The sequence below is a fragment of the Cyberlindnera jadinii genome, assembly GCF_001661405.1.
Source record: "Cyberlindnera jadinii NRRL Y-1542 unplaced genomic scaffold CYBJAscaffold_4, whole genome shotgun sequence".
NCBI classification, from domain to species: domain Eukaryota; kingdom Fungi; phylum Ascomycota; class Saccharomycetes; order Phaffomycetales; family Wickerhamomycetaceae; genus Williopsis; species Williopsis jadinii.
The window spans coordinates 321,420-348,722 of NW_017963655.1; the positions used below are offsets into that span (position 1 = coordinate 321,420).

Below are 27,303 nucleotides of genomic sequence, written 5' to 3' on the forward strand. Positions count from 1 at the left end.
CGACGGCGGTGGTGTCAACGAATGCTCCTACAACCTGCGATTTCTGCCCAAGGATTTGTTACAAGTGAGGGCATTCACCGGTGAGTTAGAACAGGAGGCTGACGGTTCCTTGATTGCCTTCCATTTAACCCTGTTGTTTCTTCCTTATGAAACTCGGATATCCGCTCCACCAGGCCACCACTAACACCTCTGCGATGCTTCGGTTGCCATCCCCACTGGAGGAGAACATGGAGTCCTTCTAGAGACCGTAGCACACTGTCAAAAAATACGTTGCACCGGATATAGAACTGTGGATATAAACCCCAGTACTGTTTTCCCATCCTTATGCCCATGGGTTCCCACATTGTGCCTCGCCTATCCATATATGGAAAGCTGCAAGCCTTGATGATGGTTCGTAGGCATCATCGCCTTGACGTATAACTCTGCGGTTACGTATAACAAGCCCAAAGCCAACCGCAGTGGGGCTATGGACTCGGTTTTAGCACTGATGGATGCGGCAAAGGGAAGCATACCAAGACATAAAGACGAGAATTGTAAAGATCTTCACATTTCAAAAGAACACAGCTAAAAGAACACAGCTAAAAGAACACAGCTAAAAGAAAACAGCTAAAAGACAACAGCTAAAAGACAAGTACGAGGCTCCATATAGATTAGAGGGGTGATAAATATCAGGGAATCCTCCAAACTCACAAACTCATACACAAGCAACGCCAATACATTCCCCTGTTTCCCCAGTCAAGTCGTGCTACTGAGATAAACAGCGTCAGGATGTCCCATAGTAACGTGTCCCCTCGTTGACCAGAGTAGAACCCCTCCATAAGCGTTTGGCACTACGCACTTCAAAACTGAAAAGTTCCCTGGCATTATAGAGGGGATAGCACTACTGGACAGCTCTACCATTGCGCAATTTATGAATGAAAGACCATCCACCATCCACTGACGAATAGTCTCCTTTTGTCATGTAGCTACAAAACATCGCATCCACCAAGCTTTTCTTTTGAGACTCCACACACTTTGGTTACAACTCGCCACCGATCTGAGTCTATGTTCAAGGTGTGGTTCGCCTCAGCTCAGATTATCGGTAACCGGGCACAGATCACTAGACCTCAACTGGGGGGAGTGTGTTTATTAAGCGTACTAGGACTGATTGTAGGGGTTGTGTGTTTGGCAAGCGGAGAACAACTCAAAGCGTACCATGTTTGGACGCTCCACTCCACCCCTAACCTTAGATACGCCATTGGCCCACGCCCGTACCATCACCCCATTCACCATGATCTGCTGTTTCTCCAAGTGGTGTTCAAACCACACGGCAGCGCTCAATTGCTTGTGTGGTTGTTGGTCCTCGGACTCCACCACGTCCTCAGTGCCTGTGATCGTGAAGAACCCACACTGTCGGAAAAAAGAAACCAACAAAAGGTATAACGAGCATGGAGTATGCCATAAACTTCAGTACATGATGTTGCATGTAATTAATCCACAACTATCATGCTGGTGATGCCAGATTTTGGGAAGTGGGTAAAGGAAGCATGCAAAAATTACAGAGCCAAGGAAGAAAAATGTGACGAACTCCCTTCCCCAGCGCCCCCATCCCCCCAATAGCCTAATTTTGATGAGGGTTGTGTAAAAGTGGGACACGGAGAGGAGAAATTGGTTTCTGCGTGTCAGCCTGTCAGCCGCTAGCGGACGTGGGAACACGAAATCAAAACGTCATAAGGGCCCGATTCCAGAATTACGCACACAACTCACACACATCGTGGGGGGCAAAAGACAGACCTTGCAGAGTATCTTGTGCTCTGTCAAGTAATAAATTTTAGTTAATTATGATGTGATCTTGTGTCCATTGGCACACTCGGCACTCCGTACTGCACAGATGGTGTGTGCTTCCCGTGCGTATATACGACGAAAAGAAACGCATGATGCACTTTTGTAGTTCATAGCCATATACACACACTCAGCGTGATAATTCCAACCAGACTCACCACCACGCCATAGAACACACTGCCTACAGGATGATCCGATGTACACAACTGTTTTAGCCCCGTTACTCAGACCGAAACGCAATCGAGCTTGATCTCTATAAATACACCACCACTGCCGCGCTCAGCACCCGTGATAGACAACATCATGAAAACCTCACGGTTGCTCATCTAGATCGTTCTTCACTGACCTTCTCCAATATTTTTTGTTCTGTGAGCTTCCACCCCTCAGGAACAAAACTCCTCTCTACTTTCGCTCTGCCTGTGCTTCTTCTCTCTCTCCTCTTCTTATCAAGATTCAGATCATCACTCGGGCGTTTTCTAGGCGGTGAACTGCATACGTCGACGGGCTGGGAGGGAAAACTGCACCTGCTGGATAAGACTGATACGGTTCTCTCTTGACACTTTTCTCCATTAAGGTGTTCCCCTAAAAAAGCAGCAAGGTACACAGTGCAAATATATAAAGAAGCAACCATTTTCACTCTTGAGGTACCTTGGAGTTACAGCAACAACACACACACACACACACACCAGCTCTGCGTGTATTTTCAACATCTCTCATCTTAAACGCTGCAAATCATGTCTGCTGTTTGCAGTACCAAGCCTCGGTTAGACCAGCCACGGACCGTGGCACAACTATCACCAAGGTCGAAGAGACGACTGTACACGCACCATGTCTTTGAAGAGGATATCCCACAACTGGAGAGTCTGTTCAAGCGTGGTATTGAACAGACGGGCTGTAGAAGCCTGAAGAAGCTCAAATCAAACTCTGATGAATCACAGCACAGCAAGAACTACGTCTATAACGAACCACCAGTTCCATCATCATTATTTGTACGTGCACATCCACACAGGGCTAATCAATCACACCAACGACAACAGCCCCTGGTACAGAGAGTCATCAAGAATCAGTATAGCGTTGCTCAATCGAATGATCTACTGGCTCGAGTGAAAAACATAAACATGATGAGAGCTGAGATGAAGTGCAACATGGATCTTTATGCACACGAATTGGTACACCACCTGGATGATGCCATTCCGACACAGCTGGATATGTCAAGGGATGCTTTAGAGTCAATAATCATCAACAACAGATGACTTCTTATCGTGTATTCCTTTCTTTTGTAATCACGTAAATCGCTCCAGTAGAAGTTTGGCCTCCAGCGCAATGCTTCCCAGCATATCCGTACTACTGTCGAGTATACCGGATCCATTGGAGGATGACTCACGTTTATCTGAAGGTGCATGCCATCTCTTGATTATAATCACCTTCTTGTTGGATTCTGTAGTTTCATAACACCACCAACCATTCTTCGTACGTATCAACCTTTCAGAATGCTCTGGATCGTGTTGAAACATGTTGGCCAGCTCCCTATGCACGATGATCGATTGCATTCTCGAATTCTCCAAGTCATCAGGATGTTTAACGTCATAGTGTTCATCGTCTTTATCAACACTCAAGATCATTGGCAAATTCGTATCTAGACGACGTTTCAAAGTGTCGAAAAGTATATAATGTAGGTGACGTTTCTTTGCAACCACATTTGAAGCGTGTGATCTGTTCCCCCGTGTAAACTGCACCAAATCCTTTGCCAGTTGCGAATAGAACTGTAGCTCGTTCAATGTGTTCACGTTGAATTCAAAGATTAGTATGATCAATTTTCCCTCTGATTTAAATATGACAATTCTATACAATTTCTCGTCATTGCAATCTTCAAATTGAAGATATACGTTTTTGTAAGTTATAGCTTCCCCCAATGACCCAATAAGGAAAGGTGTCTCCGAGGTTGTCTTGTCGCTGACAACATCTGTAATCGCTGGTTCAACTCCCTTCCCCCAGGGGAGATAGCCGTTCAAATATTCAACTCCTTGACTCATGGCTTTAATACCTGTGTTCACACCAGCAGTTATACCTGCAATACTGGAGACATCGTTTATTGTGGACAACACCATCTTGAAAGGATCGTAAATGGTCTCATCTGAATGAGCGATTGCTTTATTCAATTGGGAATCCTGTGTAATAATGTTGCTTGAGGTCAGGCTTTCACTTGTGATACCATAGTGCACCAATTCCTCTAGCCAGTGTAACAGTCTTACTTTCGAACATGTTTGTAGCTTCTTTGAATGCTCGTAGATGAGTCCAAACTCATCAACGTTGTCCACTTGAGGGTCCCAAACAAGGAAGTCCTTAAAACCATATTTCTCCCTCAAAACATCAACATTCGAAGAAACCTCAGAATCAAACCTCAACTGTGATCTTCTATATGAATCCGTAAGCTTCAATATGCCTTCTCCGTTCATATGTAAGTCTAGTTGAGTTGTCCAAATGTGCCACCATTTGGTCAGGAATCTTGTGCATTCATCCCTCGACATACTCTCCCAAAGGCTCTGAATCGTACCATGGTGCAGCCTGAAATGATCATACCCTCTATATATAAGCTGGTGTAGATAGTTCACAGGTGCAATGTCGAATTTCCGATACTCAACACCATCGTCATCCTCGACCCTGGTGCACTCGATCTGTAATATGCAGTGATAGCGGGACTCCAACACCGTATACAGAACATATCCATCTTCCAGAGCAACATGGTTCAGCTGAGCCCCCTGTGTGTAATTGTCACAGAACTGGAAGATCCCCTGCATCAGCCCAACCTTCCTCGTCTTCGTGTTGACATCAACGTCACTGGGGATGAACACCACTATTTGTTGATCCGAGTCCTCTTCGCTATGCGACAAAGAAGGGTCATATATCGCAAACAACTTTACGCTGGCAGGTGTAACTGTGGCATCAGTACGTGTTGAGAAAATCTCCATTGGATACTCAGCTCCTCTATCGCTAGCACACCAGCAACATCAACATCATCAACATCAACAACAACATCCTTGAGCAAAATGCGTGCGAGGGCATATGAGCCCTGTGCAGTGGTGTTTGGGTGTCTTGTCCAGTGTGCCTTCCCGCTCTGTGCGTTATGTGCCCTGGTACCAAAAAAATTCCCAACGCCGAAGGAGGAAAACGGTGACGATCAACGTTTGTTGTTAAGTTAGATTCGCCCAATAAGACAGCACAGTTCTCTCGATCAACAGCTTGAAACATGGTGCTTGCCGACTTGGGACTCAGAATCAACACTGCTGTGTCGAGTGCGATCAAGTCCAGCGATGTGGACAGCGCCATCGATGTGATGCTGAAGGAAATTTGCAATGCTCTGTTGGAATCCGATGTTAACTTCAAGCTTGTTGCGAAGCTGCGTAACGATATCCGTGCCAAGTTGAACTCCGATGAGAGTGTGAATGCGCAGCAGAAGAAGAAGATCATTCAGAAAGTTGTTTTTGACGAGCTGTGCGCTCTCGTTGATACCGGAGCTGAACCATACAAGCCAAAGAAGGGCAAGAGAAACGTTATCATGTTTGTCGGTTTGCAAGGTGCTGGTAAGACTACGTCGTGTACGAAGCTAGCTGTGTATTACAAGAGAAGAGGGTTCAAGGTTGGTCTTGTGTGTGCCGATACGTTTAGAGCTGGTGCATTCGACCAGTTGAAGCAGAACGCTGCTAAGGCCAATGTTCCTTACTACGGTTCGTATACAGAGACGAACCCTGTGATTGTTGCCAAAGAAGGTGTTGAGAAATTCAAAAAGGAGAAATTCGACATTATCATTGTGGATACTTCTGGTAGACATAGACAAGAGGAGGACTTGTTCCAAGAGATGATTGAGATTGGTGAAGCTGTGCATCCAAATCAGACCATTATGGTTCTCGATGCCTCCATTGGTCAAGCTGCAGAGGCACAATCCAAGGCCTTTAAGGAGAGTTCTGATTTTGGTTCCATTATTTTGACAAAGATGGATGGACACGCCAAAGGTGGTGGTGCTATCTCTGCTGTTGCTGCCACGCACACACCAATCGTCTTTATCGGTACTGGTGAACATACCCAAGATTTCGAAAGCTTCAACCCAAAGTCGTTCATCTCAAAGCTCTTGGGTATCGGAGATATCCAGGGCCTTATCGAGAAGGTTCAGTCCTTGGACATTGATCATAAGGATACCATAAAGAACATCCAGGAGGGTAAGTTTACCATTTCCAATTATCAACAACAGATCCAAGGTATATTGAAACTTGGACCAATTTCACAGATTGCGAACATGGTTCCCGGTCTGGGCCAGATGATGAATGGTATAAACGACAATGAGGCACAGAACGGGTTCAAGAAACTCATGTGTGTTCTCGACTCCATGACCAAAGAAGAGCTGGAATCAGACGGCAAGATATTCATCGAACAACCGTCCAGAATCGTCAGGGTCGCCCGCGGTGCGGCTCTCCCAGTACACGAGGTTGAGATGATCCTCACACAGGTGAATATGATGAGTGGAATGGCACAGCAGTCTAAGAACATGAAAGACAGTGGGATGGCTGGCATGGGTGGTAACCCATCCCAACCGCAGATGCAAAAGATGATGAGACAGATGCAGTCCAACCCTGGCATGATGGCCAACGCCATGAGAAACATGCAAAACATCCCAGGCATGGGCGACATGATGAAGAGCATGATGGGAGGCCAAGGTGCTGGTGCGGGCGGAATGCCAGATATGAACCAGATGATGAAGGCCATGCAAGGCATGGGACTTGGTGGTGGTGCACCGGGTGCACCTGCTGGAGGAATGCCAGACATGTCTGCTATGATGAACAACCCAATGATGAAGCAGATGATGAAGAACATGGGGATGTAAACTATCTGTCTCTCCATCTCTCATTGTATGGGAGCACACCTCTGTCTTTCCATCTCCCATCATATAGGAGCACACGTCTGTCTCTTGCTCTCTCACTGTATGGGAGCACACCTCTGTCTCTCCATCTCCCATCATATAGGAGCACACGTCTATACCGTAATCAACACCATAATGAAGTACACCTCGTAGCTTACGTAAGCACCCGCCTCTGCTCTCCCGGCCCTCGGAGCTAACGGTTACGTAATCCAGTCGGGGAATTTGTCGTTGTGGAAGCGCTTCCAGGGCTCATCGGCCAGACGGCCCTTCGTCGACTAAAAAAACAAACCAATACACAAAAACACACCGCAAAAACACAGCGCAAAGGGTTCACACGACTTGGAAACCGAGGTTGCAAGGAGTTGGCTGGCTGTGTGATTAGAGCAATTTGCAACTATGGAGACCACACCAACAACGAAGCCTGGCGGGAGAGGCGACAACGGCTCCTCGAGTCCCACGAAGAGTGGCAGAGTGTCATATAGCCCCAACAAGTCATCGTCGTCTACCCGGGTGATTGAGTCTCTCCATAGGCAGATTGACGAGCTCAAGCTTGAGTTGCTGGACACGAAGAGCAGGAACGAAGAGTTGAAGAAGAAGAATGAGATTGTGCAGAAGCGCCGTGATCAGCTGGTTGAGCAGTTGTCGAATGCCAAGCACGACAACGAGGTTGTCAGCTCGATGCTCGACAGGAAAGAGAGACGAGTGGCGGATTTGGAGGAGCAGTTGCAGAATGTAAGCTCTTGTGCGGATGACTATAAGTGGAAGTTCAAGAATCTGGAGACACGTTGCGACAAGCTGCGAGAGAACGAATCGCGTGCTGTGTCGGAGCTCGAGCGGATCAAGATTGCATACGACATTATAGTGACCAGCCAGAAGGAGTACAGAAGCCACTACGATGCGCAGGTGAAAGAGTTGAAGAGGAAGCTCGAGGATTACATAAGTGACAAGGACACGATGCTACAGAAGAACATCTCGTTGATCAACAAGAGCGATGCCACCATCTTTAGATCTATAAAGGCCATCACTCTGAGATCTCGGGAAATAGAGGAGAGGTATGTCAAGCGAGATCAGATCTTGGCTGAAAGTCTTGCCAAACTACGCAACTCCGTCTCTTTGAATACACAGGATATACAGGTGATATTGAAGTCCTCGAAGGACTTGTTTGAAGAGGTTTGTCACAAACTGAACATTGACAAGAAGACGTTGATGGAATCCTATCTACATGACTGCGAAGATCACATAAACCCATTCGAAGAACAAGAGGAGGCTCAGAGTATAGAACCTTCACAGGAAGGGGAACATTTGAGCTCAGAGAGAGAAAGCTCTCCAGTGCAAAAGATCAAAGAGGAGCCTATTGTTGTCAAGAAAAGGGGTGAACGTACAGTATCAGTTGAAACTGCAGAAGAAAGAATACGCAAACTCAGCAAAGACTTGAACAATAGAATTCCATCGTCTGATCGTGTAACACCTCTGGATCCACACGCTAAAACGAGACATAGACGCAATGGAACATCGCCGACCGATGACAATAACGCTGGCTCCTCTTCAAATTCTCGAAGATCGTCTGCTTTGTTTGATGGTGTATCATCAAACTTCACAGTTGCAACCGATGTATCCCGTAAGACTTCTTCCTCAAGAAATCCTTCGTCGCATTCGAGAAACGCCTCAAATGTTGACAACTTTGAGGAACTGTCCAAGAAGAAGAAAAGAAGACGTAGAAGAAAGAAGGGATCAAAGAAAACTGACACCGATGGTGAAAAGGAAGGAGAGGAGGATCTATCAGGGTTGGAATCTAACTGAGCATATAGCATTAAATCTCGTTGATTTTAGAAGACAAGGGCCAACTATTAAAACTTTGTATAAACTGCAATGGTACAATCTTCAAATCCTAAAGCTAAGATCTTGCTTGTAATGATATTGATATCTCGCCTCGTAATTGCGCTTCTAATAGATTCTGGAACTTCAACAGAATCGACGATTCTCAAAACGTTTGGTTTTATTGTGCTCTTCTTTAAAGGTTTATCAGAATCTTGTAAACTACCAATGGTATTCAAATCACCAGTGATCATACCTTTAGGTTTTGTAAATTTAGCACTGTATTGCAACTCTCCATTGTGATACTCCATGAACTTAGTTGTCCCGTTCCATGAAGACAATATGTATTTGTTATCAATGTTTACAATTCCACCTATCTTACCAAAATGGTCAAGCTTGACAACTCTTGAATGATGTGTGGCCAGATCTTGGAAAACGACATGAGATGAGATTGAAGTTGACGCCACCATGTTGTTAGTCTCATCGTAACATAGCGAAAGAACAGGATTTGGGAAATGCTCGCCTGTGATGCTTAAGATTTGAACCTTTGAAGGCTCAAATGACAGTTGTAACGTGGCAACATGGCCTGACTCGAATCCAACAGCCAATTGGTCATTTTCCAAAAAGAGAAGCCTCATGATAATTCCAAACTTATCCACTCTATTGCCATCGTCATCGTCAGCTCTTTTCAACTTGAACTCTGGAATGTTGATGCCATTTTCAGCAGCAATTTGAAATACATCAACACCCTGGAAGATTCTCCTGAGTCTATTCTCATTGGGTGTTTCATCGCCGAGAAATGCGATATCGTAAACATCAAACTTACCAGATTCAAGGGTATTGGGACTCACAATGAGACTCCCACGGTGATCCACATTGCAGAAATTGAGTGCATTCTCTGGTAAATCATAAACCTCCTCCAGGGAGAAGTTCCCCATGCTGTTGAACAGTCTCCAGAACTTTATACAGTTATCACGTCCATGCGAATAAACCAATCCAAACAGCCTATCATCAATCGTGCCAGTCTTCAACCCCAGCTGCTCTATCGACAGTATCGATCCCTGATGTCCTCTCCACGACTTGATAGGTCGACGTGTCGTCAAGTCCCACAGTGTCAAGTTACCCTTCTCATCGCCGGAAAGCAGAAAGGGCTTCAGCAAAGCTGAAGACGACTCCACGCCGTCTCGAAGTAGCCTTCTCGTACATCCAAGAGGCACTCTAACAAAACAGAGCGATGTGATAGGTTCAGTATGCTTCCTCAGTGTGAAATCAGGAAACTTGGTGTCATCTTCTAACAACGCCATGCTCAGCAGTTCCACCGAGCCTCCGCAATGAATGTTAGTGGTAGAATGAAAGAGGGAGCTAGAGCCTAAATCCGGTTGGAAAATGCCCGCCTGCCGTTCTGTGTGCCGCCTTTGTCCCCCTGCCCGGAATAACTTTGCCTTGCAGCGCGGATTAAAGCCCACAACGGCCGCTTGGAACTGTCACACCTGCGTGAAACATAATTGATGTGAAATTGTTAGAACAAAAGTATTAAAAGGAACACCCTTTTTCACCCTCTCGGTGCTGGATATACAGTTTTAAAAGGGATTAACATCGTCTAATTCTTGGACTTTTGTTTTGCTGTTTTTCCACCTTTCACCTGCTTTCTCTTCCTTGCTTCCTCTTCCCATTGGCTCATAAACTATTGCAAGGGGAGAAATGAGACTTTTCACTAAATTCTTTTTCGGAACAGCTCTTGCGGCCACTGGCTCGTCTGTAATTGCTAGGAACTATGTCTATGTTGGTGACTATCACGAGGTTTCTCCGTTTGACTTTAAAAGGCTTTCTTGGTCTGGTAAATTGAGATACCTTTTCTTCAATTCTCGTGATAACGCTGCAAAAGATGGAGCTTTGAGAGCTGCCAATCCAAACAATAACCAAACCTCGTTCGACTACTTTGAGAAGGAACTGGACCCAGCAACTTCAAAGTGTTTGCTTGAGAAGTACAAGACCAATGATGAAATGTTGGGTGCCATGCAAAAAGCACTCTTCTTGGGACCAACACTGTGGCCTCATAGATTTTTAATTGGAGCTTACTTGCATTCCAAGACACCAGGAAATGACAGGATTACTGGGTTTGCTAAGTTGGAGCCATCTTTGAAAGACATTGATCCTAAGGAACTACCACGCGGTTTCATGAATGCGCCACTCCTGCCAAATTTTCCCAAGCTCAATTATATCTGGAATAAGGACGATATCACGAAGTACGACAAACCTTTCGAGAAAGGCTCAATCATCTTTGGTATGTTCACCATGGGAGAACATGGCAATCGTCCTAACGGGGGTTATTTCAACTTTTTGTTTGGATCTGACTACTTCCCATTCACCACGGTCCATAGAGCTGAGTATTTCACAAAGCAAAACTTGGCTGGAGATCCAGTGTTGGTCATTAGACTCACAAACGCCAGTCAATTTACAGAGCCTAACAGTCCGATGTTCGTTGACAAGACCAATGGATTGCATGAATTCATGACAAGAACTATTGTCTTGGGTATGACTAGGGGAATGTAATAGGAATTAAATTCTCGTATGCGTAGCATTGAATATGGCTGTCTGTTGGGTTAGAAGTATGTAAATTGAGTAATTCACACCAACCCCTCACTCCGGTTGGATAAACACCTCTTAGTGAAGACCATTATCAGGAAACTAATTTATAGTGATATGCACGCAATAATCTAAGCTATAATGTCGAGCCCCAAAATATCTGACTACGATAATAAACGTGTGTTTCTGGCAAAGGTTAACAGCTCAGCACCTATCGATAATTTGTTACAATTAAGCCAATACCGAGTTCTCATAAGCTAATAACGAAGATCAAGAAGGTCCTGTGTCTTCAAAGCCTACAACAAGGAAGCATTTCCTGGAATAGACGAACTGATTGGTAATCGGGGCTAAAACTGCTCAGCTATTGAGATATTTTTAAAAATGCTTGCTGAATCAGAAATGTGGGAACTCCAATTGAGGATCAATTTGATTAAATATTGTTAGAATCGTGGGTTTGAAGATTATATGGCTTCCGCCTTCTTCATTTCATGTCGATCAGTCGCGTGCAGCATTTGATCTAACATTCTTGAGGTCATCTCTTTCCACCATATGGTGAAGCTTACTCACAGAAAGACATAAATACCTGTATTTTAACTAGACAGATAATTTTACAGTATTTTCAATGATCATAATAGTTTATTCATCTTAAAAGTAGTATCATTAATACTAAAAACAAGTATTTTTTGAAAACTATACAGGTCTATTTTGTTTCAAGAAAATTAGTAAGTGAAAGATGTCAACTTATTTACTAGAAATTATATTATTTTGCGTATTAACTACAAATTCTTCAGTAGAATACTCACCATTAATATTCTGAACAATAAATTGAACAAAACTTTGAGTTTGCTGTTAGATCATCTAATCTTAACCACTAGTATGGCATTGATAGCTTTATATGTAATGCGATATCTGCACCGAACTCATAATATTGGCTGGCAACGAAAAACACCTGGACACCTAATGCCGATTATAAGTAGATAGTGTAGCCAGTAAGTAGAAGAACGGATTAATATCCAACATTGGAGGGCATGAAAGTAGGGTCTCTGATGTACTCTCACTATGCTGTAGTCTCTTATATGTAATGCGTGAATTGTGTGATAAAACTTTCACTGAGGGTTCGTTGTACCGTATGGCCAACTTCGGGTGATATCTCGCACTATATTTAACTGGGGTGCCACTTCTGTACTCGAAGTAATCAATAGTTGTCCTCAGATGACGCATTGGTCGAAAAGACACGAAATAGTCATCGAACTGGTGTGGTAACAAAGGACTAAGAACCATTTATTCCACATTGTATCGCTGTCTACCGTCCTACGGAGAGTGGCATTGGGGTTCAGCTCCAGTCAATTCCATTGTTTACTGACATTACACAGTAGTTCGCCTGTAGATTCAACGAAGGATTCAATTAAGCATACAAGCATCGAACATTTCACACTCATTTAGACCCATACTTGTCGATCGAGGCCTTTCAATTGAAGTCTAACTTGCATCCGAGGTTTCACCACCACAGGACCTGTGCATGTAAACGAAACAGCATTTGCAACAGTGCCTCCAATAAAAATTAGCATCCGAGACAGTCGAATGGACAATGTCAAACACAGAACAATATCAATCAGTGTTCATTGTGCCTTGTCTTTTATGCCATCCGTCTAGATTGGTTCCACATGCTGCAGGATGTTAGGGTTCAGGACACCCAGACTAGGCCTTACACCCACGAGCCACCTGTGTTTTGAGCTTTACGGTGTATAGAGAGAAGAGAAGCAAAACATTGAGAATGTGTTATGCAGTACACACCTCCTTTGTACAAGGCGTGTTCCTGATGTCCACACTCTCGCATCCTTTTAACCTTATACAGGTATCCTGAGCATCAGTTTAAGATTACGAGAACACATCTCTCAACTCAAGGAGCAGACAGCTTTTTTCAATTGGGGTGTACAGCTTGTTCCCTCTCACAGGATATCTTGCCATCGTGATGTTCAGTACGCTGCCAATTTGAAACACAACGTTGTCAAGTTTTATCGCAACGGGCGTCGTAGACTCCAAACGAACCTACGCTACAATGCCTCATGGCTGATGTGCTTTCGCCATTGACAAACCCTAATCCATAAACAACTTATGGTCTACCCCACAATGTGCCAATGTCATCAGATAGTACCAATTGCACCGATTTGTTGTACATGTCGAGATCCAAATGTGGGGTTCCCTTATGTTTATTCATGCTGCTTTAGCCAACGTTTATTTTTTGGGCTCAAGTTTGGAAACCCCGGACCCCGGCAATAGTTTACAGAATTAGGCATGAAAACCATGGGGTAGGCAGCGGGCACTAAGCAGAAACCATAATTTGGGTTAAAGTTTAAGTTGGAATCCGATTGTCGGTAATTGACAAGATTGATCTTGTACAAGGATTTACACACATGCCCCGGGATCAAGATTGTATTCGGTTTGAGACTTTGCCAACCATTGAATGATGCAACATGTGTTAAAACCAACAGCTATTGAAGTGAACTTTTCTCCCCTAGAGTTTGACTCTTGGGAACGATACCTAGCGGTACTTTAGAAGGCAACGTGTTTACGAATGTGCTATCCTTACAGTTTTTGTTGATTCAACAAGGATGCCGTAGTGGACGTACAGAGCTTTGAAATGTCGGTTGTTGAGTGAGCGGTGTCGGCTAACGCAGCACTGTTGAATTAGAAAACCCTCGGTGTTTTTTCTTTCTTTTTCCCCTTTTTTTTTCTTCGTACGTCAACGGTGCGGACTGCGAAGATCAGCCTGGATGGTCAAGGAATTCGTGGCACAACTCACTAAAGTTCCAACTCCTCGAAGTCCGATTGAAGGGAAACCAGCTGAATAATTCTAGGAGTTCGAAGGACGACCGGACGCCGATCCCTGCACAAGAGATGCCTTTCTATATGTCGCTATAAAACTTTCACCTCATTATTAATTCAAACTCCTCCTAGCTTGGACTACACTTTACGAGTGCTTGTCCTTTTAAGTTTTGATCACCAGGACCTTTCCAGAAGAGACCGAGCAGTTAAGTGGCGAAGCGTGGGGACGCACACAAACACCAGCCATATACCATGGGATGTGAAGTTACATTTGCTTACAATTACCTAAGACCTGATTAATTCCCTCAGTTTCAATCCGTCTTATCTAGTCGATCTATCCCTTAGCAGCGATTTTTAGAATCGCCCTGCAACCCAAGCGTTAGCCTCTGAATTAATTGTCGCACTCCTGCAGTTGCACAGGAATTAGTAGGAGTACAGCATAAGCAATTTCAAAGCCAATTCACCGGTTTTCGGCTTATTTTCCCAGCCCAATGATTGGACTGAGCAGCCCCGGACTCCGCAGAATTGACACGAAACACAGTGAACCGAAGTGAATTTTATGTGAAAACAGCGATAAAACTTCTCACAGCTGAAACAAGATCTTCCGGTCGTGTAGTTTTTCAGCAGTTATTGCGTCTGTCTTGGTTTAAACCTGGGGACAGGGTTGAAGGGAGAGTTGACATCAACACAGATGGAGGGGCAGAGTTACCCCAAGTTGTATGTGGGAATTGATGCTTCCACACAATAGAATCGAAAACACCGTAGACAACAGGATCACCTCGGCCATTTGCAAAGGCACTGAAGCCTATGCACATACGTCAGCAACGTATACATAAGTGGCATCAAGTTATACTGTTGGTTTTTCCCCCTTGAGTTCTATTCAAGGCATCAACGAAAAACGAACTTCGGAACTGGGAAAGCTGTTGTCCCTCATATTTAATACGCACGCGCATTGTACGCTGCAGCTAATACACGTAGGCTCTTTCCTTGATTTCCAATGCCCGTGAACGCTCTCCTTTTGTTTGGGGCCAGCAGGGTTACCTTGCTGCCTTCTTGCGCTTCTCTGTGTGCATGCGTGTGTAATATGTATGCCACTGGGCGTTTTCCCTCCTTTTACCTAGACAGAACTATATAAACAATCGCAATGTACGCTGTCGACTTTAACTACGTAGATGGCCCGAAACCTTCGTTGGCCTTCATTTTTACCAGCTTTATCCTTAATTTGTTCCTACCGTCATTTCAAACAAGACAAACATACAATAGAAAGAGCACGAAGAAGAGAGAAGGAAGCAATATACACACAGATGAACCAGTAACGATGTTTAAAGTACACAAACCATCCACAGCACACACGTCTCCGCCGACTACAGCGAGTGTGGACGTTTTACTCAACTCCTTAGATTTTGAAAATGCACTCCCGAAGCCAAAGATATTGAAATCGTGTATACGGTGCCGGAAGCATAAGACCAAATGTGATGCATTCGAAAGACAGCCCAATGCTTGTTCAAGCTGTGCAAAGAGAGGCGTTCAGTGTAAGATCGACTATGTGCTGCCACCACAGAGATCCGACAATCTGAAAAATTTGGTTCAGAGCGTGAACGAGATTAAAAAGGAGTTTGGCAAGCTGGAGTCAGGTTATTCGCAGCTTTTCAAGGTTTTGGGGATTCAAGTTGAAAGCTTTGACAGCTGGAAAAGCCAGAAACTGGCGAACAATGAGGGAGAAGAAGAAGAAGCAGTTGACGATTTATCGCTGATTAAACTGCCAAATGGCTCATTTATATCGCTTCATCTCGTATCAAGCGACAAGTTGTTATTCAACAACATGCTCATATCGATAAACGAGTTGCACGCGAAAATCTCTCAATTGGTCTCTGAAATGACCACCTTGAACTCAATATTCGTATTCCAGGAGAAGACCGGGTATGATTCCGATTCTAGCACCGCATCATCTGCACCATCACCACACTCGCCAGTGGTGAAACAGGAGGGGCATTCACCTGGGGAAATCCCTAAACCAGGAGATGACAAGCTGAAGCTTTTTGACCTGGATTTATCTCCGGAGTCGCTCTTCAACTCTAACCGGCTGATGTTGGTGATTCTGCTGGACTATTTCTATCCGTCTGAGAATAAGAACTGCTCAAGTTTACTGCTGAGAAATTTCTTGGATTCCTTCTACACGGTGATTGAGTCCTCGTCAAAGTCGTTGACCTCATCGACCTACTCCACACACGTGCTCACTTCGATAACTTCTACCCCTTCGCACTTCAGCAAACAGCAGATGGCTGAACATGTCGGGGTGGAGATATTTAACGGAGACGATTTTCTACGCAGAGTTGTTGAGATTCTGGGAATGAATGCCCTTTTAAACGGGGATTTCGACTCGTTATCCCACTTCATCAAGTTTGTCGAGCTCAACGTATGCTCCAACAGAAAGAAGCTGCACTTGGATAGAAGCGGTCATATGAGATTCTTTTCCATGTCCCTATATCTGCAGAATGTTTTCCAAAGATCTGACGACCAGCTCATCCAACGTAAGAGGTACAGATCCATCTCAAAGAACTATGAACTGTTGGAGGACCTACTCTGTGCATTGAACAAGTCTGAAGAGGAGAACGAAGCGTACTTGAAAAAACTCTACAAGAAATTTCTGGTGAAGTTTGCACCTGTGTGGAACTTCTCAAGCAGAGACCAACCATGGTTGATCCAATGGTTTAACGAATTACGAGTGATACTTGCGATGTCCCTAATACCATCTTTCCCAGAGTTTAAAACGGTGCTATCACAGTACATGGGTTATCAAGATCCAAACAAGTCATTGTCACTGCTCATTGAGAACTATAGTTCTCAAAGACCGTGTGATTTATCACAGTTTACACTCTGTTGTCCTCAAATGGCCCAGATGGCCAATTTGGCACTTTGTAAAGAACAAACTGGAGCTCACAATACGATTGATATCCAGATGATTTTGGAACAAGTTGATTGGAGGAAGGACAGCACGGATGATGTGTTAAAGAAGATTGGCATTCTTTGAGTCTCATTGAGGCCTTTCTTTTATATCTATTTTATTTCCTATTTAACGATCTTCTTTTTTATTCTCTATTTAACGATCCTCTTTTTTATTATTATTATGATGTTATTTATATTATTATGACTACTTTGTGAAGAGCAATGTCAGATTAACTGTGTGAAACTCATCCTTACCCTCACTCGTGTCCAGTGTAATTAATTAATTTTATTCGACAACAATGATCAACACGCTCACATTCCAACTCTTTTGCGCTTGAGCTCTTCAACAACCAGGAAGATGATGATGGTGTTTGGACCCAGTCTGACGAAACTTGGTAACCAACCTCTAAACATGAAACCTGGACCTTCATTCTGCAATGCATGTGTGAGGATTTGAACAACACTTTCACCGGAACCACTGGAGTTCATAATTCTCGTCTTCAACACATCAGCTGGAGAACAAATGGTGGTAGCAACGAGACCAGAGATTAAAGATGCGGAAAAGAACGTTGCAAATGAATCCTTGTTCATATGCAAATGCTTAATGAGTTGATCCTTGGCGATGTCGTAAGTGACAACCTGGGAGGATGTCATGAGGACACCTCTAAACAAGTTTGTACCCAAGCCACGGAACAGAGCAGATGCACCTTCTTCTCTGATGATTCTGTAAACACCATCAAATGCATTTCTATAGTTACGTCTCTCACCCTTTGGCAAACCTGTATCGTTCTGCATACGGATGTTGACGATATCAGAAGGATTACCAACCATACCACCAACACCACCACTGAACATGGAGATTGGTAATAGATAGGACATCGAGCTTTGCTTATCAGCAGGGACATAATTGTCCTTCAAGTATTCATAGACACCAAATCTCGTCAGCGAGTAGGTGGCCTGTCTGAGCAAGCCCGCAGACAACCCAGAATAGATCCCAGTTATACCATCATGCTTCAAAATAGATCCAGCCATTTGAAACAGAGTTGGCTTAGGAATAGGGGCAGTTTGGAGACGGACTTTCGCAAGATCCAGCGGGTGCGTACAGATACAAGCAACACCACCACCGAAACCTCCATACCAAAATGGCCATTTTTCACGCGGCTTTGTCGATGCTCTAGAATCAAGGGTTTGGGTATTAGCCGTAGAGCTAGCCAAAGCACTGGTCTTGTGTGACGACATGGTGATGAATATAGCACTCTTGTTCTTGTGCAATGGACAGGATCAGAGGTCAATTATAAGCAGCAAAAGACGAGACTGAAACACCTTTTAAGGATGGAAAAGAGTGGACAAAAGAGACAAAAAAAAATTGTGTCTGCTGGTGCGCTTCTTCGTACATCGATGCCCACTTTTGACGGTCGAAGGACAGAGTGAAAAAAAAAAGAAACAGAAAAAAGCAAAAGAAAGCGAAAACATCGGGCTCGGCTTTCCGTTCTTGCTCTGTCAATTGTGTTGCGTTGTTGGAAAAACCGTTGAGATGAGGTCGACCGGGGAGAATCGGGCGCAGATCGTTTACACCCACCGGCCCACAGAATGTTACAGTTCTTGGGCGGTACGTAAATGCCCGTCTTTGTGTCACACATAATTCTTTTGTTTACATTTATTATTGAAAATGTTTACTTATCCTCTCCACATAGAGTGAGGCCAAATATCACCGCTTATACAGATAAGGATGTGTTTTCCGTGTTACGGCTATTCTTGGTCCCATGTTGATGTCTAGATGCTCTCGGGCAATGTCGCGGATGATGTTTGCACGCTCAGTAGGGCTCAGCCTACGACGGCCTTTGAGTGTTCTAAGGACGTTTGGGTCTCCGAGGTGTTTGGCGATGATACTCTCACCACGATCCTTTGCATCCATCCACGGGTTCAGTACAATCTCTGGGATCCTGCTGTTGAGCCCCTCGATCTCACCAGAGTAGAAGCATTGGCCAGATGCATAGCTCTTCGTTACAAGTTTCTCCAACTTGATTGGTTTTTTTGGATTGTGCGGTGGTTTAACGCTATTGTCTGACCCGCCCAACCACTGTTTCTTTGCGCTCGAGCAAGAGTTGTGTACCTTGGTCGTTGCACCTTCAGGCTTTAGCCAATTCACAAACAGTTCACTCGGTTTGCCCAATTGACTCGTCCATTTCTTCTTGTTCCTAACTACGGTCTTGTACATTTTGTCAAGAAATCTGTCATCGATGGCCACATGCCATTTGACACTCTTTAGGATATCAAGATCTGATCTGGAGCAGCTCAAAAGAGCATGGATGATTTGTTTATACGCTTCTTGTGTATCCTTAACTTTGCCTTGGAAGGAGCTCTTTAAGATACAGACCCCTTCTATATAGAGTTGAATTTCAAAAGAATCTGATAATGAAGGATGGAATTCAACAAGACAAGGCAAAGGATTGAAAACGGAGACAACTTCCTTGATTTTCTCTTTATAATCATCAGCAGGCTTGATAAGTTTACCTTCGTGGACCGTCTCTGGTGGCAAAGTTCTCAATTGGATGTACTTTTTGAACTTCTTCCCATTTCTAATGCGTCCAAAGAGCTCGTCAAGGGAAATCAATTCTTCTTCACTATAATCATCCTTCTGTGAAAAGATATTGAGCAGATCCTTAGAGTTCAGAAGAAACATCTTCAAAACAGCATCAGTCATTGCACCCTTGATGTCATCACACGGAGCACTCTGCATAACTAGTTTATTATTAACTGTTAGCTTCACTGAAACTCCAGGTCCACCAGATACCAGAAAGAAATCTGCTTCAGCACAGGGAAATATATCATTAATGATGGAATCAGGCTGCGAATGACATCTTCTCCACACAGTTCCATTTGACGGAATCTTCTTCAGTCGCTTTTCGAATTCTGGTCTTATACCAACAAGTTGTTTGTTACTTGGTAACACTCCGAGAGCTGTTTCAATTGTCTCCTTCTCAAATACCAGCAAAAGTTGCCTTATCCATTTCCTAATGGAACCAGCTTCCAAGCTTTGATCTCTTTCTAATGCATTCAAATAGCAGTTGAAGTAAACAGCACTGCTCTCAATGTTTGTGGGTGTTTTTAAACCAATGGCTTTCCACAAATCAAGACCAATGACCCACCGGTGTAAATTCTCCTTCGAAGTGATTGTGCTCGTCAAGTGCTTTAGACGGTTGTCTTTGGCAAAATCCGGGAAATCTGCTTGGAGAAGATTATAAACAGTTACTCTCAAATCCGTGGATGGGATGAGGTTTAAGTTGAAGGGAGGCAGGAATTTCCCATCACAGGAGGAAACTAGTTCTGACCAGGATCTTAAAATCTCCGGGTCCCCTAATTTTGGAATACATATATCCTTGACATCAGCGCTTACAACCGAAGTGGAGCAGTTGCTAATCAGTCTTAATGACTTTGCACTAAGTGGACTTGGAATCGTTCCACCAAGACTTGAAGAGGTACACTTTATTGCAAACTTGTTGAAGTTCGTAAGCATCTCCTGTGTGATGTTGTTTCCACTTTATGCATAACAGTCGACAATAATCAACATTTGACCCGTTATATATAATTATACAACGAAGGTATAGTTCTCTCAACAATGCAACAGATGAAGCCATACTTGATACACTACTGACTTGGACAACCTATATATTTTGAAACCAAAGCAAAACTATACTATGTTGTTCTCATAATGGTGATCCGATTGATCTACAAATATGGTAATTTTTGATGTGCAATTGCCGTGAAATTCAACGTTTCATGGAAATGTTCATCTACAACTTTACAGGAGCTTTGAAGTCTGAGAACTGTTTCATTAATTCATACAATACGTACATATGCCTTGTTCATTTCATTCAGTGTTCGCCAGAAGGGTCTGCACGTGTTTCATCTTGGCGAACACAGCATCCAAGTACTTCGAATCCACTTTAAAGTATCCCTTGACACCGATCAAGCGATCCAAGTCCTTTCTATCCAGATGAAATACCTTCAGACAACATTCCATCTTCCCTGAAATGATGGATTTAGCCTGGACTTTCATCAATTCTGTTCCTTCAACCGTAAAGTAAACATCTGGTGAACCATTAGAGGAATCAACTTTCAAAACGGTGACGAGAGGATAGAAAAGATTGGCTAAAGCTGTTGTAGGCTCTCTTGCCAGTGTAAATATCCATCTCTCATCTGTAGTTTGGTGCTCTTCGTAGATCACTGTTAAAGGAGCAGTGTGAAGCCAGATAAAATTCTTAAAATGCTCACTTTGTCTTGCCCTCTTAATAGATCTCACAGCACGGTCCACAGCTCTAGCTGAAATTCTAGAGGAATTTTTTAAAGCCATCTTGAGTATTGAAGGCTCAATTAGGAAGATTCTCCTTACAGAATTTCTCCTTGACCTGGCCATATTTACGTCGTTTCTCGATTCAGCTATAGTAACATCACCAATTTTGATAGTTGTGGACCATAGCTTTGTCGAAGGTGAATGCTGATACTCAAACCGTGCAAGTTGCTTTCCAAAAAGCCAATCAACCACAGCTTCTGGATTAGTACCAGTCTCATACCAAAGGTCTGCAAACTTGATGTCCTCAGCTGTCGATTCCTCGGATATAGGCCCTTCTTTCTTTCTGGATATACTTTCCATGACAGACTCTGATATCTCGGTATCAGGGATAGGGACTGCTATTGTATCTGGATGTGCCATGGTTTCCAATACAGATGTATCCACTCGAAAGAAGTTGTCGTTCATAGGCGATACTCGTTTCCTTTGAGATGTGATATTGATAGATTCATATCGTTGTCTTTCTCTCCTCTTCAGAACATCTCCAAGTGGAATTCCAGGAAAGCACTTCATCTTATCAGTTATATTATTGTTGAAGAATGCTTTGATAAAAGTCTTTTCCAGATTTACAAGACTCTTCATGAGTGCAACGACACTGTCATAACCATGGGACGGGTCCTTTAACAAGGCACCGAAATACGACTCCATGAAATCAGCTTTCCGGCCACCAGAAAGGACAGTATTACTTGGTAGATTAAGGAGCCTATTTTGCATCTGTAAAAGCTCAAACCATTCTGAGAGCTTTTCATTAGAAGTCAGCTGACTTCTTAGTTGGTTCAGCAGCCCAGGATACTTCTCATGCTCAGGGTACATCTCATGCACTAGTTCCAGCACTATGAGATATATGGCTCCATCACCGATGCTCTCAAGCGTATGGTATGCTGTCTGGTCCCAGCTATTGGGGTCAAGAACCACCTTCTTCAAGACCGGGTCACATATCTGCGGGAGTATGATCTCTGCATTCAACGGTACCTTCGACGATCCACCAGAACTGGTGCCAATTGGTAGTGGGAATGCTGGTGACTTCCTCAGGTGTGAAGCACAAGAGAACCTCCGTACAGTATGGTGGAAGAGACAACAACGGAGGCTCATTGAACTCCTTACCACCAAGTGAGACATATTCCATGGCATAAACAAGCGTCGAGTTCTCGAAGAAGTAAAGGGCAACTACACTTCAACACCCAGACACCACCGGAATAACCTCGATACACCTCATTGGCTACAATCAACACTCTTTCAAATAAGAAAATGAACTATGCTCAGTTCACAGCTAAGCTCTTGATACATACATATTTATATACACAACCCACTCAGAGACGCTCATCTTCAGCTTCTGTGAGGTCACCATCGTCTAGCAGGTCAGCGTCTTCAACGTCTGTGTGTTGAGCTGGTTCTCTTCCGAGATCATCGTATGAGCCTGTATCTAGCGTAGTAGAATCCAACGACACAGATCTTCCAGAGACCCTCTCCTTAATGAGCTGGAAGATGCCTGTGATACCATTTATAACAGGGCTTCCGATTTGCTCAATCAATTGCACTGATGCGACGACAGCAAAACCAACCATGGAAGAAACCTTGTTAAGGAATGAAGAGTTGTCGAACTCGTACTCTTGATCTTCACCAAGCTTGATTTGACCGTATCTACCAACGTAGTGGTGGTATATGACGTACAAAACGACAGCAACACCAATGATTGGGATGACAATAACCAATGCCAAAGAAAGACCAGTGAGGCCTTTGTGCTTACGCTTGAATTCTTCCTCCTTACCTGGACATGCAACTGGCTCAATCTTGTCAAACTCATGACCACCTTTACACTTGGTCAATGGAATTCTTCTGTAGCCTGTTGGAAGCCAGTACTCATCAACACCAAGCTCTTGACAAACAGTTGAATGGTCTGGTGGAGTGTAACCAGGAACCAGTCTACATTCACCGTTACGGTCACGGAAGTAGTTGAAGTCACACTCATAGTCCTGTCTCGTACAAGCACATTCACGAACAACCTCATATGGCTTATCAAGCTTCTCACCAATGTAACACTCTTTTCCTGGAATCTTTCTGTAGTACTGGGACACATGGCCAAACAAACAGTCGTCAGCTTGATGTGGATGCTTTGGAGTCCAGAGGTCGAAATCATCATCATCTGGGTTAGCGAGGTCCAAGTTACACTTTCTCTTAAAGAGTTGTGAAAAGTCAATTTGGTAAACAGTAGACTTGTCACCCAGATTGGATGGTAGTCTGGTGAAGAGAAGGAACTTTCTGGAATCATCAGATGGGACAGTCGAGATATCTTGAACCTTTACTTTGTGCTCAGTGAATTGGTAGTCGTTCCATGTAGCACCTTCGTCAAGAGAGTAAGCAAGTGTATTAGTTGAGTCCTCAGCATTAACGAGAACAATAATCGAACCCTGATCACCATACTCCCACTGGTACACCCCCTTTTTGATTTCTTTCCATGTATTACCACCATCTCTTGTCATGAAAGTGTTACCGTCCAAGTAGAGACCAAGTTTGTCACCAACGTTACCAACACCAATCATCATACCCACAGCAGAACCAGAGGAGAATGTGTCTCTGTAATCAGCTCTCTCGGTGTAACCGTGCAAATGCAAGGAACAGTCGTTGATAGACTTACCAGAACAATCGTACTTTTTTCCATTTGAGTCAACAGATGGAGGTTGCATGAAGTCCCAGTCAGCACCATCGTTATGTGTGATCTTGGTCTTCAATTGTTTTTTGGCACCACGCTTAGCTTCAATTGGGTTTGCAACCGTGTTGATCACAGCAACACCTTCCAAATTCTCCAATTGTTCGAAATCAACGTAACCATACACGTCTCTGTTAACGTATTCATTGGACATGACATAAGAGGTACCGTTAGAATTGGACTTTAATAAGTGACCATACTCGGTACCGGAACGTTGGTTTGTTGTAACATGAAGGAAGATAGCCTGAGACATGGCTGACAAGACAGTGTACGCCTGTTGCTTGTCAACACGGATATTTGCTGGGAACAATGCGTCAGTCCAGTCTCTACCATTCACAGACACATGTGCCTTCAAAGAGCCATCGGCCTCGGCAGTTGCAGCAACCAAGTAATCATCTTCCTGAACAAATCCTATAACATCCTTCAATGGAGTATTTGATGTTTGGAAGAAATCCGTGGAGACGAGCATTTCAGCAGAGTGAGTGGTGTGCTCGTTATCCTCTCTGACACAGATGATGAGATTCTCATCAGTTGGCTCAAGCAAATGACCAATAAATTGACATGTGTTCACCTGTTCTTTCATCTTTTTGAATCTCTTACCGTAAGACAAGGTATAGTAGGTCACAGTTCTGCAAGTTCCTGTCAGAGAATCAGAGTCACAACCTTGCTGACCAATATAGATAAACCAGTTAGAATGCTTAGGGTGGAATTGCAAAGGAGTAACACCTGGAATGTAGTTTGCTGGAGTTCTGAAGAACTTCCAGTTATCAGCACGGTCGGTGGAGTAGATGATCTTGTGGTTTACAGAAAGCAAGTAGACGTGATCCGTGTTGTGTGGATTGACAAATATGTCAAGAATCTCCTCACCTGGTGCAATTTCTTCCCAAGAAGAACCTTGATCATGAGTAACATAAGCGACATTGTGTTCAGTGACGAGGACAATGGTTTCATCTCTGAGGTTAGAACCGGGAACACGTTCCAAATAAACGTATTTTCTAATCTTACCAGAGAAAGCAAACGAGGATGTCTTGACACGCCCATCATTGACACCTTCGTTAGACTTTTGCTTATCACCTTCACTCTCACCTGGATTGGTATCCGGCTCAGTTTCATCTGGTCTATCATCCTCATCGTAATCAATAGTCTTGTGTCCTCCTGATCCCGACTCTTCTTGATAGTTTGGACAAACCTTTTGATTAGTTCTAGACAAGTCGATACCCGTGGATGTGGAACAGACAGATCCTGGTCTCTTAGAATAAGCAGCAAAAGGTGTGTAGTACTGAGCATTATTGATACACTGCGCATCCTTTGCACTTTGGTCATTGGCAGCATTGGTTGCAGGGATACAGTTACCATTGGAGTCTCTCTTGAAGTTAACTGCACAGACGAAATCACTCTGTGTACAAGGACAAGCATCTTCCACTGCAACTGGTTCCTTGAAGTTGTTTGCAACTTTACAGTTAGCGTTACGGACTCTTCTCTTGAACTTCTGTTGATGCCCAAGGATACACATTGGCTCGTTGGAGTTGAGCGACTTAACGTACCAGTCCTCGAAATCACCATCTTCACACTTTCTGCTGTAAAGATCACTGAAGTCTAAAGAGTAGGTGTTGTATTGACCATTGACAGAGCCAACAAGCAAGAATTTGGAGGTTGTAGAATCTGGAGTTGTAGTCAAAGTCTTAGCCTTGACTGTAGCACCGAGACCAACCTGTTGCCAAGTTTGACCCATGTTGGACGAGTACTTGATGACATTGGTGTCAGACCCGTCTTCAACAGCTACAATAATAGAACCTTGATCACCGAATTCGAACAAATGAGCTCCAACCAACGTTCTTGACCATGATTTACCAGCATCCAAGGAGATGAAAGTATCACCTTCTTCGTATGATTTCAACGAATCTCCAGTGTTACCAACACCGAGCAAGATTCCTGGGGCTGGGGATGAGAAGTATTTACCAGGTGCGTTTGGATCAACTGAGGCTCTATGGACAAGAGAGTGGAGATGAAGATCACAGGAGCCAACACAGTTACCATCTGTGACTTGCATGTTTGACCAAGAAACACCTTGATCAAAGGAGATTTTGGACTTCACCACTGGGTTTGAGTTATTGTTGATGACGTCTTTACCGTTGGATACGGTGTTGGCTAAGACAATACCGTCGATGGACTCAACAAGTTCGTAATCGACAACACCTTGGGCGTCTCTATGGGTGAATTCCAGAGATTGGACAAAGTAGGAGCCGTTGAGTCCAGAGGAGAAGAATAGCTGGCCAACCTTATCAGTGTTTGCATATTTCACGTCGACAAAGATCGAATACTGGGTGCCTTCAACCACTGAGAAGGTTCCAGACAGTGGAGTCCCCGCTGGGAACTCCACTCTTTGCCAATTGCTTCCATCGTATGAGACATACACATATGTTGATTCAGAATCGCTGAGATGGGCTCCCAGTGCGACGAGAGAATGAGAGCCTGCACCGAGTTTGGACACATCGGTGATCATCCCACCTTGATAAGTGAGGTACTGTTTAGAAGCAAACCAGTCATCAGATTTCGCTAGAACGTTCGTAACAGAAGCACCTTCCCCTGGTATGATACATGTCACTGTGTTTGTATCCTTGGCCTCTGTGAATGGCGTGGCATCTGAAAAGATACATGAATAAGCAGTGGTCATAATTCTCATCTCATCAAAGTTATCTCTGGTGTAGTAGTATTGTCTTTGACAAATCTCAGAACCAGAGGCACAAGCGCCGGCAAAGAGCGCATAATCACTCCGTTTACCATGGAAAATGATTGGAGAGTGTTTGGAGCCCAACGACTCAACAGAGTCGGTGGCTGGCTTATGAGGAGTCGTGAACTTCTTCCATGTGACACCTTGGGACACAGTCTTGAAATGTGTTGTATCATCTGAGATCGCATAGGCGAAGCCATGCTTATATGGGTGCTCGATGAGGTACTTGATCTTCACACCTTCGAAGTCAACCTTCGAGAACTTTGCTCCGCCATCCTTGGACAGGTAGACATCACCGGCAGACTGGTCCAGGTACAAGACGTTCTAAGGACAAATGTTAGTAAACACAGGAGTAAACACAGGGTAAACACACACAGCGGTAAACACATCACACACGGCGCCCATGTGTGACGTGGCGAACGAGAAACATACATCCGTATCCTCAAAGTAGACGAGCTCTGGGGCACCGCTGAACTGGGTGGAGCTGATCTTTGGCTCAAAGATGGCGTTGACGCAGTGCAGCAGGAGTACTAATAGCGATATAGAGCACAGCTGCATTTTTCAGATATAATTGGAGACCTGTTGCTTTTCTCACCAGAATTCAGGAA

The 27,303-nt window shown here is 44.0% G+C and overlaps 11 protein-coding genes across 11 annotated transcripts; 5 read left to right on the forward strand and 6 right to left on the reverse strand.

The window, feature by feature from the left end:
- Window positions 1–2,555: 2,555 nt before the first annotated feature.
- Window positions 2,556–3,074, forward strand: CYBJADRAFT_172233 (uncharacterized protein; the record flags this gene model as incomplete). The annotated part of the gene is made up of 1 exon (XM_020216309.1): window positions 2,556–3,074. The coding sequence occupies one exon, from the start codon at window positions 2,556–2,558 to the stop codon at window positions 3,072–3,074; it is 519 nt and encodes a 172-aa protein (XP_020071286.1).
- Window positions 3,075–3,104: 30 nt separating this feature from the next.
- CCZ1 (Ccz1p) lies at window positions 3,105–4,790 on the reverse strand (the record flags this gene model as incomplete). Its single annotated transcript, XM_020216310.1, has 1 exon — window positions 3,105–4,790. One exon carries the CDS (start codon window positions 4,788–4,790, stop codon window positions 3,105–3,107), a length of 1,686 nt encoding a protein of 561 aa, XP_020071287.1.
- Window positions 4,791–5,039: 249 nt separating this feature from the next.
- Window positions 5,040–6,861, forward strand: SRP54 (RNA-binding signal recognition particle subunit SRP54). The gene has a single exon (XM_020214698.1). The coding sequence runs from the start codon at window positions 5,069–5,071 to the stop codon at window positions 6,695–6,697; it is 1,629 nt and encodes a 542-aa protein (XP_020071288.1). The 5' UTR covers window positions 5,040–5,068; the 3' UTR covers window positions 6,698–6,861.
- A 180-nt stretch (window positions 6,862–7,041) lies between these two features.
- Window positions 7,042–8,621, forward strand: SHE3 (She3p). The gene has a single exon (XM_020214699.1). It carries the CDS (start codon window positions 7,130–7,132, stop codon window positions 8,531–8,533), a length of 1,404 nt encoding a protein of 467 aa, XP_020071289.1. The 5' UTR covers window positions 7,042–7,129; the 3' UTR covers window positions 8,534–8,621.
- ASA1 (Asa1p) lies at window positions 8,542–9,871 on the reverse strand. Its single transcript, XM_020214700.1, has one exon. It carries the CDS (start codon window positions 9,850–9,852, stop codon window positions 8,581–8,583), a length of 1,272 nt encoding a protein of 423 aa, XP_020071290.1. The 5' UTR covers window positions 9,853–9,871; the 3' UTR covers window positions 8,542–8,580.
- Window positions 9,872–10,107: 236 nt separating this feature from the next.
- Window positions 10,108–11,257, forward strand: CYBJADRAFT_166952 (uncharacterized protein). Its single transcript, XM_020214701.1, has one exon. It carries the CDS (start codon window positions 10,250–10,252, stop codon window positions 11,099–11,101), a length of 852 nt encoding a protein of 283 aa, XP_020071291.1. The 5' UTR covers window positions 10,108–10,249; the 3' UTR covers window positions 11,102–11,257.
- Window positions 11,258–15,154: 3,897 nt separating this feature from the next.
- CYBJADRAFT_166953 (Zn(II)2Cys6 transcription factor domain-containing protein) lies at window positions 15,155–17,164 on the forward strand. Its single transcript, XM_020214702.1, has one exon. The coding sequence runs from the start codon at window positions 15,279–15,281 to the stop codon at window positions 16,989–16,991; it is 1,713 nt and encodes a 570-aa protein (XP_020071292.1). The 5' UTR covers window positions 15,155–15,278; the 3' UTR covers window positions 16,992–17,164.
- DIC1 (Dic1p) lies at window positions 17,055–18,297 on the reverse strand. The gene has a single exon (XM_020214703.1). The coding sequence runs from the start codon at window positions 18,143–18,145 to the stop codon at window positions 17,219–17,221; it is 927 nt and encodes a 308-aa protein (XP_020071293.1). The 5' UTR covers window positions 18,146–18,297; the 3' UTR covers window positions 17,055–17,218.
- A 317-nt stretch (window positions 18,298–18,614) lies between these two features.
- Window positions 18,615–20,423, reverse strand: CYBJADRAFT_172241 (uncharacterized protein; the record flags this gene model as incomplete). The annotated part of the gene is made up of 1 exon (XM_020216311.1): window positions 18,615–20,423. The coding sequence occupies one exon, from the start codon at window positions 20,421–20,423 to the stop codon at window positions 18,615–18,617; it is 1,809 nt and encodes a 602-aa protein (XP_020071294.1).
- A 177-nt stretch (window positions 20,424–20,600) lies between these two features.
- Window positions 20,601–22,477, reverse strand: CYBJADRAFT_71502 (ribonuclease III domain-containing protein). The gene has a single exon (XM_020217886.1). The coding sequence runs from the start codon at window positions 22,386–22,388 to the stop codon at window positions 20,778–20,780; it is 1,611 nt and encodes a 536-aa protein (XP_020071295.1). The 5' UTR covers window positions 22,389–22,477; the 3' UTR covers window positions 20,601–20,777.
- A 59-nt stretch (window positions 22,478–22,536) lies between these two features.
- CYBJADRAFT_166956 (vacuolar protein sorting/targeting protein 10) lies at window positions 22,537–27,289 on the reverse strand. The gene is made up of 2 exons (XM_020214704.1): window positions 27,128–27,289; window positions 22,537–27,019 (listed from the first exon to the last, which is right to left on the reverse strand). The coding sequence occupies exons 1-2, from the start codon at window positions 27,251–27,253 to the stop codon at window positions 22,568–22,570; spliced, it is 4,578 nt and encodes a 1,525-aa protein (XP_020071296.1). The 5' UTR covers window positions 27,254–27,289; the 3' UTR covers window positions 22,537–22,567.
- Window positions 27,290–27,303: the final 14 nt, after the last annotated feature.